The 15,487-nt window shown below is 46.3% G+C and overlaps 1 protein-coding gene across 1 annotated transcript in view; it reads left to right on the top strand.

The window, feature by feature from the left end:
* The window catches only part of IGDCC3 (immunoglobulin superfamily DCC subclass member 3), a 187,532-nt gene extending 173,015 nt beyond the window's left edge, over positions 1–14,517 (top strand). Inside the window, exons 10-14 of the mRNA XM_034785002.1 lie at positions 7,631–7,819; positions 8,161–8,265; positions 12,459–12,597; positions 13,459–13,666; positions 14,219–14,517. Of these exons, the coding sequence (XP_034640893.1) occupies positions 7,631–7,819; positions 8,161–8,265; positions 12,459–12,597; positions 13,459–13,666; positions 14,219–14,410 (833 nt within the window). The 3' untranslated portion in view covers positions 14,411–14,517. The remainder of the gene's footprint in view (positions 1–7,630; positions 7,820–8,160; positions 8,266–12,458; positions 12,598–13,458; positions 13,667–14,218) is intronic.
* The last annotated feature ends 970 nt before the right edge of the window (positions 14,518–15,487 follow it).

Below are 15,487 nucleotides of genomic sequence, written 5' to 3'. Positions count from 1 at the left end.
GAGAGAGAACCTATGTACTGTAATATTACAATATTCACAAAAAGAAGAACAGGAGTACTTGTGGCACCTTAGAGACTAACAAATTTATTAGAGCATAAGCTTTCGTGGACTACAGCCCACTTCTTCGGTCCACGAAAGCTTATGCTCTAATAAATTTGTTAGTCTCTAAGGTGCCACAAGTACTCCTGTTCTTCTTTTTGCGGATACAGACTAACACGGCTGTTACTCTGAAACCTGTCATTACAATATTCAGAGGCTCACGGGCTTTGCCCAGCTGAAGCCTGCTATGGCAAAATGCCAGGAACTTGAGAATTACATCGACATTGGACACACCTGAGCAAATGAAAAGCCTCTATGGATGCACCTCTGTGCACGTCGTGCCATTGAAAATGATCAGGCCCCTTTTATAAAAGGCATGGGCAGCAGCCTGACAAGCACTGTGGATAAGAACGTTTAGCACTAAATGCCAGATCCTAAATTCCCTCAACTTTAGAGAAATCTGGATCCAAATCCAGATCCAGACTTTGCAGCTGGCCCTTATGCTTATAATGGTCTAAATGTCAGACCTCTCCTAACTTCCTCAGCTTTCAGAGTTCATATGCTCAGGCCAGATACCGGGCTGTGGCCGAACTGAGCTTGCCGTAGCTTAGGGCTGTGCTATTTGTACACTTGTTGTCAGTGGCCCTCAGAGCCATTCCAGTAGCCAAATATTTCCAGCGTGCAGGGTTGCACGGGTCCCTTGGTCCTGGGGGAGGGGAGAGGCGTAGAAGCAGTGGTGGCCACCCTGCATTACGAGTGGAGCCCTCTATGCAGGGTAGATCCTCCAGTGGCCAGACCAACTGGGGTTCCTGCTGAGTCGGTGCGAAACAGCTGCAATAGGGTGACCAGATGTCCCATTTTTAAAGGGACAGCCCCGTTTCTGGGGACTTTTTCTTATATAGGCGCCTATTACCCCCCAACCCCCGTCCCGTTTTTTCACAGTTGCTATCTGGTAACCCTAAGCTGCAATGAGGCTGAAATTCTGTACCCTAGTGTCCTTAGCTGTTAAGCTCTTTAAATACATCCTGTGCCTGACCAAGGTTTCTTAGTCTCTAAGGTGATTTCTGCAACACCTAGTCCTTGAGTGTTGTAGGGCAATTTAGAGATGTCCAGGCAGTTTCCCTGCCTCCCCACCCCGTCATTTCAGCTTTGTTCAGGTAGCACAAGGCCAAGCACCGCGTGCTGCCATGTGAGATCTGTTTACTTAAGGATACACTCAGATTTTCAATTCCTGGGGCTACCAAATGCTGAGCTCATCACACAAAAGTGATGCATTATTTCTCCTTAGCTAAGAGAACATCACATGCGCCCTTGTACAGCTCAGCCCTAGCTAAGGGATTGACTCCAGGGCGGTTACCTGAATTGACTAGTGTTGTGCAGCACAGTCCTGGTGTAGCCATAGATCCATTCACTGGATTTATGCTGTGCAAGCGCCTCGGGCATCAAATGATTCTTATATAGGTCAGTTTTTATCTCCAGAATGATATTGTCATCTCATGGAATGGCACGTTTTATCCCCATTGTCCCGTAGAAAGGGTATGGGGAGAGAAGCATAATGTAATACACCTTCTTACATCCTCCTGTTAGCTGCACGGCTGCCTTCTGGGTCCTCCCCATGTTAGTTAAACCAGCGTAGACTCCTTTATGCTCTATTCAATTCTGTGTTCCGAATTCAGAGGTGATATATAAGATACATTTTGGTAAGCGAGTGTGAGTCTAAATCTAACTAAGTAAATCCTGGTCTCTAACTCCTGGTCCCATATGTTATAACAGGGACACAATCATTGCTAAAATGTTATCTGGTGAAATGAACCTTTTTGAGGTGTCACCATGAGCAGATGCTGGCCATGTGATGACCTGAGACCAATAAATAAGGGCCTTCAACTTCAACAGATGGGGTCCATCATCTCCACCTCCTCTAGGGATTCAGTTCACTAGGCTATTTTCCATTTTAGGGTAGGGCCTGGAGTTCCACCCCCTAGGCTGAGTCAAACGGCCTACCTCAAAGAGGGGAGCCCAGGCCATCCCACAGTTTTGTCCTGGAGGGATCAGGAGGGAAGAAGAGTTATAGGAAAAATTACATTATTGGATTTAAAAAAAAAATTATATCTACATCTTGGATGAAATGGCATATTCCTGTACAAGTTTAGTTCTGATCCATAAACAGACTCCACTGATGTGTGTACACATACAAAGCCAGAGTGTAAACAGATTTCCATTTCAATAACTTACACGTCTGGATACTACCCTGGTAAGAAGCAAACTTTGATATAATTGGTTGTTTTTCGATAACAGATGTTAAGCCGGAATATCTTTATACAAATGAATGTGGAAGCCTGCTTTCTTATCGTTTTCTACTGAATGTACATGGGGATGTTCTCCTAATGTAGGTCAATGGGAAAACTCCCACTCATTGGTCCTTTCTATTGACTTACATGCAAGTCATTAGGAAAATTCATTGACTTGCCCTGACATTGCATCCCATTGGGAATCAGTGGAGATGGAATACCTTTTTGAAAGACGTGATTGCATAGAAGTGTCTCAAACAACAGATTAGTTTTTGTTTTTCCATCACGACTGTACTCTTTTGGAAAAAAATGTTTAAAATGTCTGGGAAATTTCAGATCCTTCAGATATGCTGTTTTGACCGTAATGTCATAAAACAGTAAAAACCTGTGAAAGTAGCTTATTTGCTGTTGTCAAGCTTCAAATTGGCACAATTACTTTTTATCAACATTTGGAAACAAACTTACCTTTTCTGTAATACCAGGACAAGATGCCACTCAGTTCAATTAAAAACCGATACATTTAAAATCAGTTATTATTATGATTTTTTCAAGTACACAATAACTTTGTGGAACTCTGTGCCAGAAGATATTGTCAAGACAAATATCTCAGTACGCCTTGATAAAAGATAGAGACAGGATAGCTGAGGTAAAGTCTTTTATTGGAGCAACTTCTACTGGTGGAAGGTACAAGCTTTCAAGCCACACCCACATAGTTGTTACTGGGGCATTTGATGCATTGGATGAGGTATGCCACATGTTGTGATAAGCATAGGTAGGACCCATGAACCTTGAAAGGTGTATGTTGTGAGGTGTATATTGATCTTTGTAGCAATGGAGATACGTCTGCACGTTTTGCACCTGTTGTTCTAGCAGGGCCTGGTGCCGCTTTGAGTTGGTGTGTCCTGATCTGTGGGAAGTTAGCTTTTGATGATGAACTTGGCAAGTTTTGCAGGTTATTTGAAGGCCAGAAGTGGGGATTCAGGAAAGATTTCTTTCAGGATATGGTCCCCCTCAAATATGTGTTGTAACTGTTTGATGATACCTCATACGGGTTCCAATGGCTGGTGGTAGGTAACAACCAGGGGTGTGCTGTCAGTGGGTTTTTTTTTTCTGTATCAAAGCAGGTTCTCATGGGATATTTAGGTAGTCCATTCCATGATGCAATCTACTTCTCTGGTGGAATGTCTTTGTTTAGTGAAGGTGGGTTTACGTGTGTTTAGGTGTATACGCTGGACTTTCTCTTTGGAGTTTCTCTGAGCGTCTGGCTGTAGATACCAGATTTTTGTGGTGTGTCTGGGGTGGTTGCTGGCTCTGTGGAGGTGAGGTGGGTTTCTTGTATATAGTCATTTGTGGGGTTCCATTGTCAAAGCTAATCGTGGTGTCCTGGAAGTTGATGCAGGTGTGGAAGTGTTCTAGCACAGTGATTTTCAACCTGTGGTGCGCAGACTATGTAGTAAGATTTCCAAAGGGGTCCGACCTCCATTTGAAATTTTTTAGGGATCTGCAAATGAAAAAAGGTTGAAAACCACTGTTCCAGAGAAAGTTTGATGGATGGGTGATGGCTGTTGAAGTTGTGGTAGAAATCTATGAGGGAGTTTAGGTCTTCTGTCTGAGGAGGAAAATATCATGGCTTATCTCAGGGATATTGTTGGTCTTGTGGTGCATTTTGCCAGAAATTCTTCCTCAAGGTGGCCGATGAAGAGGTTGGCATATTGAGGAACCATCCTAGTATTCGTGGCTGTCCTCCTGGTTTGGACAACGCGTTTGCTGTTAAAAGTGAAGTTGTTATTGGTGAAGATGAGTTTGGATTTCTGAGGGTTGTGCATTATCTTGTATGTGTTTGAGGCAGGCAGCGAAGCTGTTGCGTTGAGGGATGTTGGGTGTACAGGGAGGTGACATCCGTGGTGGCAAGGATGGTGTTTGAGGGAGGTTGTTAAAGTTGCAGAGTTTCTTGGGGAAGGCCGTAGTGTCTTGGAGGAAGCTGCCCTTTTGTGTGGTGAGTGGTTTAAGGGGCTGCTCCGGCTGGGCGACGTGGGGTGGCTGGGGCCAGTGGGTGGCACAGGGCGGCTGGAGCCAGGTGGCCAGGCGGCCCAGGGATTAACAGTTAAGATGGGTTAACTGGTATGACTAATGCTTACGATTAACTGGTTAACATTTTACATTGCTAATCCTGATATTCCTTCAGTAAAAGTGCCCTGGCCATATATGATGGGCCTGCTTGGGTTCCCTTGTTCGTGTATCTTGGGAAGCATGTAGAAAGTCCCTTGAGTGGGTTCATGGGGGATGAGGTTGTAGGGTTTTTCTTCAAGTTGTTTTGGGAAGGATTTGACAGTATCTTTAAATTCCTGGGTGAATTGTGTTAGGAGGTCTCCTATGAGCTCTTTACAGTAGGTAGTGTCAGAGAGTTGTCTGTTAGCCTCGTTGACATAGCCATCACGATAAAGGACTATGGCGGTGTCCTCTTTGTCTTCAGGTTTGATCACTATTTGGTCGATGGATTTCAGAGACTATCTGCTTTCCTCTTGGTGGTAGAGAGGTTGTGGTGGATGTAATGTTTGTTGAGGATTTCACAGAGAATTTTTTTCCTGAAGTAATCAATGTAATGATCCAGTGTATGGTTTTGTCCTCTGGTAGCACGTCCAATCCAATGATTCTTTTTTCTTACGATTATCAGTGGGGATGTGGTGCTTCTGGGTGGTGTCATCTTTGTGAAAAGATGTTGTGAAAGAATTCCTTGAGGTGGAGTAGGTGGAAGAAGCCACCTCCAACATGCCTTACCCCTTCTGTTTTGCAGTCTGTCCTAATTTCGCTTCCTTCCCCAAGTCTGTAGAAGAGCTCTGTGCAGCTCAAAAGCCTGTACCTTCCACCAACAGAAATTGGTCCAATAAAAGATATTACCTCCGCTATCTTGTCTCTCTCATATTCTGGGACCAACATGGCTACACCAGCACTGCAATAAATGGTTAGACATTTCTAAGAAAAAGAATAATGACTGTAATTAGAGCCGCTAGGATACAACTACAGGACCACCAATCCTTATTCTTTTGAGCACAGACTACTAACCAATTGGACTCAGATACTAATTTCATCCCTGTTAGGTACTTTATGGAAGATTAACACCTTTTTCAGAGGTATCTGATATTGGCTACTATTGGATACTGGATTCTGCTATAGATGGACTGTTGTCCTGTTGCAATTTGGCAATTCCAGTGTTCCTGTAGACCAGGATTAATTGAGATCAGATTTATTCCCAAATTGTTATAGGGCTAGATTCTCTCCTGCACCCAGGGCAGGGGCAATAAGGAACTAGGTCCAGCTCTCTGATTCTTGAAGCAAGCCCTGGACAAGCGACTTCAAGCTGCACAACTGGTTTAGAGTCCTTCAGGGACCCTAAAACCATCCAGGATTGCCATGGTGTGGCAGATCTCTGCCACTCCTCCTGCCTGACCCCAAAACACCTCCTCCCTCCCCTGGCATGCCCCCTACACCAGGTGTCAGGGGCCCACAACTGGCACATCGGCATCAGCAGGGAGCACACCCCTTTGACAAGGAAATTCTCTGCGGGCCAATTGTGGTCAGTTTGCACTTAGTGAATGGTGCAAAAGGGCCAGACACTGATTAGAGCATTTGCTCTATCGAGTTTTGTGGTAGTCAGCAAAAGTGTGAATGACAGAGCAACACCTGGGACGTCTAAAGAAAGTTGTACACGAGAGTTTGGGAGGGAAAGGAGCACAGAGAGGAAGGGGAAAGCAAACCGAAAACCTCAGTCCAAACTGTCTCTCGTATTATGTGTTAGGCAGGCACCCATGTTAGTCTACTTTCTCTATCCCTAAAACACAGCCTGGGGTTTCCATCACTTAGGAAGCCACCTTGCTTTTTAAACTGAATCAGCCATGAAAAACCCCCATGTTTAAATTACAGGGAAACTTGAACTGGGTTTGCAGACCCCCAGATCAGGCCGTCAAGCTAGGTGGGGTTGGCTCGCTCCTGGTACGTGGTCTCACTCTGGTTATCTTTGTGTTAAAACACTCACTCTGATGGGTGCAAGGAAGAAACAAATGTGGGGAAAATCTCTGCGCAACTCACCACTCCAGCCACCGGCAAGAGCGTTGAGAATGGGGCCTGGGGGGCATATAGCTAGCTCTAGAACTGCCCAATGCTCTGACTATAAATCTTTCTTTACCTCTATGGCATAAATCGGCACGTGGCCTGTGGAAAACAGGAAGAGATGCAATACCCCCAGGGGCGCTGGATGGCCCAAGTTCAGCAGCAGCCCTTGCTACACCCTGTCAGTGCCAGCCATGCAGCGGTGCCCAGTGCGTATATTGGGGGACAACCCAACCAGCTCCATCCCTTGTGGGAGTAAAGCACTCCTGCCACTAGCAGCTCCTCCCCTTGTCTCCAGGGGGCCTGAGCCCCAAATCCATTGATGTCAGTGGAAAGACTCCTATTGACTTCACTGGGCTTTGGATCAGGCCCTGGCATCAGCATTATGGGTAAGTGGGGATAACCAAGTAAGAAAGGAGAGTCCTGCATCTCCCCTGCCCCCCAACCTCATGCATCGTTGAGATCCGGTAAGCACATCCCTTTCCAAAAAGATTATGATGAAACTGCTTGCAAGGTAGCAGCCACATAATGTAGAGAAATGTACTGCCTTGATTGAAATGACTTTGTTTTTCACTCTGATCCCCGATTCTTTCCCTTCTTTATTAACCTCTCTGTGTAATGGCCCCTGAAACACTCTGCAGAGCAGAGCCCAGACTAGCAAACGCTGCTGGAACAGTGACTGCAAGTCAGTGCAGGAAGCCTGAGAGCTCAGCCGGTTGCAGCATATTTCACTTATTGCTTTAAGACTGATGTCTCTAACTCCATCCTTCTGGTTTCTCCCTCCCTCAGGGATTAATCACTCTAAAAGGCTACCATTGCCCTGGGGGGAGGAGAGGGGAATCTGGCAATTCACTTCCAATGCTCCTGCATTCCTGACCTGACCCGATGGGGCCGAGAATCAAATTGCAACAGAATCTACAAAGTAGCCTCCTAGCTTGTTGAACCGCCATGCTGAGAACAGGAAACGGTTTGAAACTCACACAACTTCTTGCAGGAATTCAGGACTATAAAAGCAGGATCTAGCCTAAGCTAATCTCAATCAAGTGAATCTTTCTATCACCCCCCTGACTCAGCAGCTACCATGAAATGCTAGGAGGGATTTCATTATTTTTCTGTGCACTGCCGATTATGTTTAGGCTACGACGGGAACAAGCATGACCCAAGTCGTGAAAAACCTCTCTCTCTCTCTGTTTCAGTCCCAGCAATTCCGTCCCTCTTTATTAAAGTTCTTAACAGCACCACCATCCAAGCGGTGTGGGAACCCTCCGTCAAACTGGGCCAGCATGAAGGATTCAAACTCTACTACCGTAAAGTTCACCTATCCCACTTTACTGGCCCTATGCTCCTGCCCAGCAACATTACATCTTATAACATTACTCACTTGGGTAAGTACAGAGGAGGGCGTTAGCCACATTACATGCCTTCGCTAAGCAAGAAAATTCCCCTTTATGTTGTCATCATAACAGAATGTCTAGAGTAATATACGACAGCTAGGAAATATATATCATGAGTGCCTAGCAAGGTTTGTTTTCCACTCCTCCCTTAGGCCCTCAGCCTGCCCCCACTGATTTAAGTGAGAGCAGGTTCAGGTCCTTATACTTACAGTGACTGGCTTTTGCAATGCGTGTAAGATGTTTCTGTTTTCATGACAAATGCAGGCACAGCAACATTAGTGTTCTGTAGCTCTTTAACCTGAAATGCCCTCCTCGTGTCTTTTCTAAAATAGACCCATCAGTGGTATATGAAGTAAAACTCCTGGCATATAACCAGCATGGGGATGGAAATTCTACTGTCCGCTTTGTATCCCTTCGAGAAACTGTTGAAAGAACAGGTAAGAGGCAGAATCAGTCCAACTTGTGTACGCGATGTGAAACGTCACAGCATAGGAGTGATATAGCCAGAGATGGTGAGGGTCTTACTAACACACAGTTAATTTAATAGTGCATCCAACGCTGTACGCTGCTACTTCTGAGCCATCACCTTTAAGAAGTACTTTATTTTCTGCACAGCAAATAAATGTGAAGCTAGGTTGCATGGAGAAGCGGTGCCCTCTGGTGGCTAATGTGGTTAATTCCAGTTGCTTAATCTTTATGCAAGTTCATCACCCCTTTCTTTCTTTCTAAAGGAAGCAACTGGAAATAATATGGGCATGAACCGCCAACTCTGTAGCACACTCCAAACCACCATTACCGATTGTTAGTGTTGCTAGGAAGGAAAACATTCTGGGTCTGGCTCCGTTCAGTCTGATCTCTAGTTACAGAAAACAGTTTCCGGTACTCCTGTAACTAAATAGCAATTTTTGTCTTCTAAATTCAGATTGTACAGGCCACAAATGGAGAATGTGGCATACTGTTTGGTGGACAGGTTAAAGAGTGCACACAGTTAGCTCTCTCGCTTTCACAAGCAACAGCTGTGTATGGACGAGTGTGGTTATGTATTTGTATTATCACATCACCTAGGAGCCTCACTCATGGCTTAGGTGCTGTACAAACACAGAATCAAAAGATGGTCCCTGCCCCAAAGGCCATTCCTTTTTATCACCAACATTGTTTTAAAAGTCTTAGGGTTAAATCCTGGGAGTTCGTTCCGTATATGTGCAATTCCAACTAACTTCAGTGGGAACCCGGAACATGGATCCGAGGTCAAAATCTGGCTCTTAATAAACTCGGAGCCCAATTCTATCCTTAGTTACATTTAGATAAGTTCATTGTACTCAGGGGAGCAAGTCAGGCTTTTAGTGCTCGGACGGACCGTAGAACTGGGTGTAGTCACCAGTGTGCTGGGTGCATTAGACAGATTAGATGAGATTGTATTGATTATAGTAGTTTAAGGAGCCCATTGTTGTCCAGCTTTTCTAAATCTCCACACACTTATTGCAAGTGGGTGATAGATTCAGAGTGGTAGCCCTGTTAGTCTGTATCAGCAAAAAGAATGAGGAGAACTTGTGGCACCTCAGGGACGAACAAATTTATTTGAGCATAAGCTTTCGTGGGCTGTGGCACCTTAGAGAATAACAAATTTATTTGGGCATAAGCTTTCGTGGGCTAAGTGGGTTTTAGCCCACAAAAGCTTATGCCCAAATAAATTTGTTAGTCTCTAAGGTGCCACGAGGACTCCTCGTTCTTTTTTCATTGTTTCTGGAGTGATTGCTTGGTTGTTAACAATCTGGGACACTTTTGTCCATGACAATCTCTTTCTGTCAACAAACCAAGTAAACAAGGAAATTCCTGTGAACAAGAAAATGAAGAAGAGCCTGTCTGAAACTGACAAAAGAATGAAGGCTCCGATTTGTAAAGGTATTTAGGCATTGCTCTACTTAGTGCTGCAAGACCTGAGTGACTTAGATGCTAAGTCCCATTTTCAAAAGTGATTTAGGAGCCTACTTCTCATCGGAAGTCAAAATCACTGTCTAAATTGCCTAGTCCTTGCAATGCTGAGTGGAGAAGTGCCTAAATCCCTTTACAAATCTGGGCCTGAACTGAAGCCCAGATTTGACCCATCCTTTGCTCCTCTTGCCGGTGCACAGGAATGGACGTCTAGACAGTATTTGGTCCTGCATGAGGGCAGGAGACTGGACTCGATGACCTCTCGAGGTCCCTTCCAGTCCTTGAATCTATAGAGTTTTGGTTATGATCAGCTGTATTATCAGTTTCACATTGGAGGGTATCTTGGCTTTGGAAGGAGATGACTCCCTGGACTACTGTGGTTTTTGCCATCTCTCACTCCTTACTAGGATTCTGTTCCCACTGCAGGGAACTGGTCTCAGAGCAGCTGGTGGTTTTGCATCTGGTTTGTGAGCCGCAGTGATGGGTTAAGGATGCGTTTGCTGCCATAATTCTACTCTCCTGGCTCTTCCTCACCTAGACTAGACTCCTCTCTGGGCCCTGTATTCAGAGGCACTGACCACTTGCGGCTTCCATTGCTTTCCTTTGGAACTGTGGGCGAGAGCACCTCTGAAAATCAGGTTTCAAGTAATTGTAACCTAGTTCTTTGAAAGGCATCTATGTTTGGTAGGAAGCAAGAAAGAGACTGAATGCATCAGTGCTTTAGTTACCTGGAGGCAACAGGATTCTCCTCTTGGGGGAATCTTTAATTGCTCACACCTTTTGTGTTCTTGTATGTGTTGAAAAATACTCTGGTGCTTTGGGAGTCATTTTCACCAGACGTCCAATGGGAATATCTTCAAAACATAGATTGTTATTCATACTGTCCCTTTAATGTAGTAAACATTCATCTCTGTTGGAAGTACAGCTAAGTCCATCCGCTCCGTTCTAATACTTAGCCTTTGGTTTGGGGGATGCCACTGAATAAGGTATTATGAACTGCTCTGGCTGGCTGCATTTTTCCTCCAGTGTAATTCCCATCATACCTCTGACACAGAGAAAATGCAAAGTTTACAGATCCCCAGGCAGGAAGGCAAAATAATTGTATGTTATCCTTTCACTTCTCATCCGAGCGCAGCATTAGAGATCAGAGATGCAGGCTCTACTTTTAAAGGAAATTGCTGGTCTCCGGAGACTAGGCTGAAAGCTTTTGTTACCATGTAGCAGAACTGCAAAATCTTAGGAATTGGTTCAGTTGAAAGTCCCTGCTAGCCCCTCCAGCACAAAGGGCCAGGGGGAGACGCTGGCCTGTAAATAGCTAACTGCAATAGGGGGGTGTATTTGGGGAGAGTGCGTCGCTATCGTGGAAAGCTGTGGCGGGGCTGTTGTTTTTTTCTCCGCTAGCTTTAGCCTGTAGTTGAATAGGCTCACTCGGTACCTCGGATGTTCTCGATACAGATCACGGCGAGGGGATAACGTACGGTTTGTAAGAGTGTTCAGCTGGCAGCCTGCTGCAGCCATCGACCTGCAGTCTGAATAAAACAAATATTAGGCTTGGCAGCCTGATCCCATTTCATTCATTAAATAATGGTGTCCAGTGCTAGCCCTGGGTGTTACCATGGATATCGGTTGATTGATCTGGGGACATAACAATGAAAGACTGTCAGCAACAGCTGGCACAGATGAGAGACAGCCCCGCCTCCACACCCCTCATCTGGTGCTGAATAAATACCCTCTGGCTCCGGGCCCGACGGAAGAGAGCGCCAGGGCGAACGAGCACATCTTACGCCAAGTCCTAAAGAGCCACCCGACGGGCTGTGGGGAGCCGGTTCCAGAGCAAAGAGCCCGTGCCAGCGGGGTCCTGCTGGTCACAGCCCGGAGTCCAGCTCTGAGGGCAGCCGGCAGGGCCCCCTCACTGGTGGCCATTGCTGTAGTGGGGCGTTAAGGAGAGCAAGGGAGTCGCATTGCCAGCAAAGCTGTGGGGAGGCACCCCCTCATAGTACAGTGAGGCCCCTCTTGCCCCCCAAACATTCCCTCCCTCCCTGACCCTTGCAAACCTCCCTCTCCCCCACAGCTCCCTCCCCTCTCCCAAAGGCTCCCCTCCTCTACTTTTCCCACCTTCCAACAAACACTCCCCACCCCTCCTCTCCCTAAAACACCCTCTACCCCTCCCTCCAACACCCCCACCCAAGCCTTCCCTTCCCCAAATACTCCTCAGCCCTCCCCTCTCCCACCCAACCCTTGTCCTCCCCTCCAGGCTGCTGGTTCTACAGCTCATTCCCCCGAAGCGCCTTCCACGGTCGTTTTCCCCACCCCGGCTCCCCTTCAGGGAGGGGGAAAAGAGGAGCTGCTGCTGGGCTGGGATCCGTCTCTTCCCTGGAGCTGGCTCAGCCCCCCACCATCCCCAGTTGGGCTCCCCCTGCCCTGCACTCTCAGCCTGGGGGGCAATGGGGAGGGAGCTGTTCCAGGTCCTGATAGTAGGGGGAACAGAGCAGCCCCCTAGTCACTGTGACTGCGGCTGCCTCCTCCCTGTCTCCTCCTTCCTTCTACAACTAGGCCCAGGAAGGAGAGGCAGCCTCTGAGCTACTCAAGAACATGGCCTGATTCTGGGCTTCCCACCCCAGCACATGCTGCAGCGCTTTCGTGTCTAGGCGGCTAAAACCCCAGTGACTAACTCCCTTTTCGCTGCTTCTCCTCACAGTGTTGAATCCCCCGTGTGACTGCATGAAAGATGAGCAAAATAATAAGACCTCCACCACGGGGATCATCATTGGGATCCACATTGGAGTCACGTGCATTATATTCTGTGTCCTGTTCCTCATGTGTGGGTACAGAGGAAGGTACGGTTCTCTCCCCACACCGGCCGGGTGACACGCATACACTATCTACTTGTATTGTGCCGTTTGCTTTGCGCCGGTGGTTCTCAAGCTGTTCGAAGGGTTCTCAGACTCAACCGCGTTGCAGTAGCACGAATGTCTCGTGGACCACCTCCCATTTGTGAGTCCACAGGCCAGGCCGTGGTCCCACTTGTGATTGCAGGGCCCACTTCTCCTTCCATTGGTGATTGTGCCCCTCCCCATGGGATTGTATAACATCCCTGTCGCTGGTACAGTAATCGCTTACCTAGGCTCTGATCAAAGACCAGTTAAGTCAATAGGAGTCTTTCCATTGGCTCCAAAGGGTCTTGGATTAGACCTGAAGTGCATAAGAGTTGTGGGTGCTCACTTTATCGTAAGCAAAGCTGTGCGGCCACATCCGGCAAGAGGCCTTTGATGTCAATCCAGCACCGCCCCCTCTACAAAACGTATTAAAAGACAGTTACACTAACTACCCTACATGGGGCAACAGCTGAGGTGGCACACATGGTGGACACATCCGCAGGGAGATCTGCTTTGAAAGCTGTGCCAGAGAAATGGGTTATAAGGAGGAGCGAGAGAACATGGAGAACATGGCGCACCGATAAGTGTGGAGGGGGTTTCGGGTGTCAGGGGGAGGAGAGGCGGAGAGGCAGAGACAAAGACTAGAATTGTGACTTCTCTCGGCTTCTCTCTGAACCTAGCTCCTGTTTTGGGAGATTGTATATGAGTATAGAATTCACTATAAGATGTGAACAGCGAGGTGTGTCCAGGCCCACATAAAGGGGCAGCATGCAGTGCTGGGAGGTGCTACACTTTCAGTTTCCTCCCCTCTCGGTTTTCCAGACTGCTGATGTGTAAAAACGTCCAGGAACAGCTGTCAACCCCCCAGATCCCGAGGAGTCAGAGGAACACCACAGGCCTGGTTCTGAATGGAGCCGCTCGGAGGGACAGGGATGACCTGGACATGAATGGGAAGCAACTGGAGATGAACGAACTGGAAAGGTTGTTTCTAGCATTGCCTTCCCAGGATCAACAGGATAAGGGAATAATGGTAAGGGTCCTGCCTTGTCATTAATCATGGGATTTACGGACACTCTCCCCTTTCAAACACACTCCTCTCCCCTTGTTATGTGGAGAGATTTATACGCTTAATTCCCTTCCATGCATTGAAAATATAGATCCGCTAAGCACTAATGTTTAATCCATTCCACACTGGGAGAGAGTGTGTCTTTGTCCCCCACTAGTGGTTAGTTCATATAAGAGGTTAAGAGTCTACTATAGCTGCTGGCTAGAGGAATTATTCTTTTATCACAAGTGATAGAGGCTCCTGCTTTTAGCACTGACGGTCTCAAGTTTGAACCCCATTGTCAGCCCAAACGGGGTTGGTTACGAATGTACAACTTCATAGTGGTAGCCCACAAACAATCCTTATTCCTGGCAGATGGGGTAGAATTTAAATTGTAGATGGTAAGGACATCTATGTAAGATGTGCATATTCGTTCCTGGATGAGCCATGTCATTTCTAAGAAGCCCAGCATCTTGGTAGTGATAGCCAAATGCAACAATTATTGTCTTTGTAATGGGGTGTTTTGTCTCCTCTCAGCCAGATCACGTCCCACCTGACTCACATGATGAGACTCAGATATCTACCCTTCCACTGGATGAATTCAGCATTATAGAAGAACAACTCGATCCCCCAGCCAAAAGTCTGGCGCCTGATGATCAGGGTGGACCGCTACACAACTTTAGCCAGGAAGTCCCAGCTTTGAAACATAGTCCCACCAATGAAGGATAATTGCCAAGTCTCTAAGCCTCTTGTAGGACTCACCAAGAACCATTTCCATGTCTGGTGATGTCTTTACAATGATTCGTCAATCTCAGGTCAATTTAAGATTTCTACAGTCTGGGTTTTTTTTGTTTTTTTTTTTTTGCTTTATTATTTCTTTTATATCGATATACAGCTTTTTTGAAGCGCTATGAAGTTTATCTTCCTGACCTGTCTCAGGCCTCTTTGTGCATTTCTTCCTACAATTGCATTATCAAGACTGGTCATGATTGTTTTTCCCATGGCTGCTAGGTAACAGACTTTACAAATTCTCCAGTCTCTATCAATGATGGAATATGGCGGAGCCTTGTTCCCGTGGCATCCCAGCCCGTGTTCCCCATTAGCAGCTTTAGGAGTACTTTGTGGTCTATTTTTTATTTCATGATGACTGGATTAAGATGAATCCTTCTAACTTGACTCCAAAAATTCAGGCCGGGAAAGGCCACCTCTCCATGGATTTGATGATTTTGTACACTTTCTCTATTTCTCAGGATGCTTTTTTGGTGATTGACTATAAATAAGAAAAAAAAAATATGTGTCAAAAGAGGCCTGCATGAGGGCTACTGAAAGACTTGGACAAACATCCCGAGTAGACTCAGAACCTACCTCAACCGGAATGAATGTCTTCGGGGAAGCAGCAAATATCTGTGTCTTCCTTTGTTTTCAAAACAAGTAGCGTAGCACTTGGTCTGCATAAGCTTGGTACTACCTCAGAAGTCATGCTCCATATCTGCCATGGTGTTGTCCTTTTTTTGTGTCGTCGTCATTCTGATGTAAAGCACTTCCAAACCTTGAAAGCAATGTTCTACCTCAAGTTTTATATAGAAGTTCATTCGTTTGTGTCGTCAAACCTGCTCCTCCTTCATCTGACTGTTCTGCTCTGCTCCAGTGAAACCTGTTCAAAGACAAATGAAAGGGCAGTGTGTTTGCGTTAAGTAGCGATTGTGGTGACATTTTGTTAGTGTTAAAAGCTTTACATTTAGCCAAGTCATAGTGCTTGTGTTTGGTTTTGTGTGACGGAGTTTTATATGATGGTTCTACCTTAAC

Source organism: Trachemys scripta, chromosome 10 (genome assembly GCF_013100865.1).
Source record: "Trachemys scripta elegans isolate TJP31775 chromosome 10, CAS_Tse_1.0, whole genome shotgun sequence".
Taxonomy (NCBI): Eukaryota; Metazoa; Chordata; order Testudines; family Emydidae; genus Trachemys; species Trachemys scripta.
Note: the sequence above shows the minus strand (reverse complement) of the source record. Positions and strands in the feature narration are given on the sequence as shown.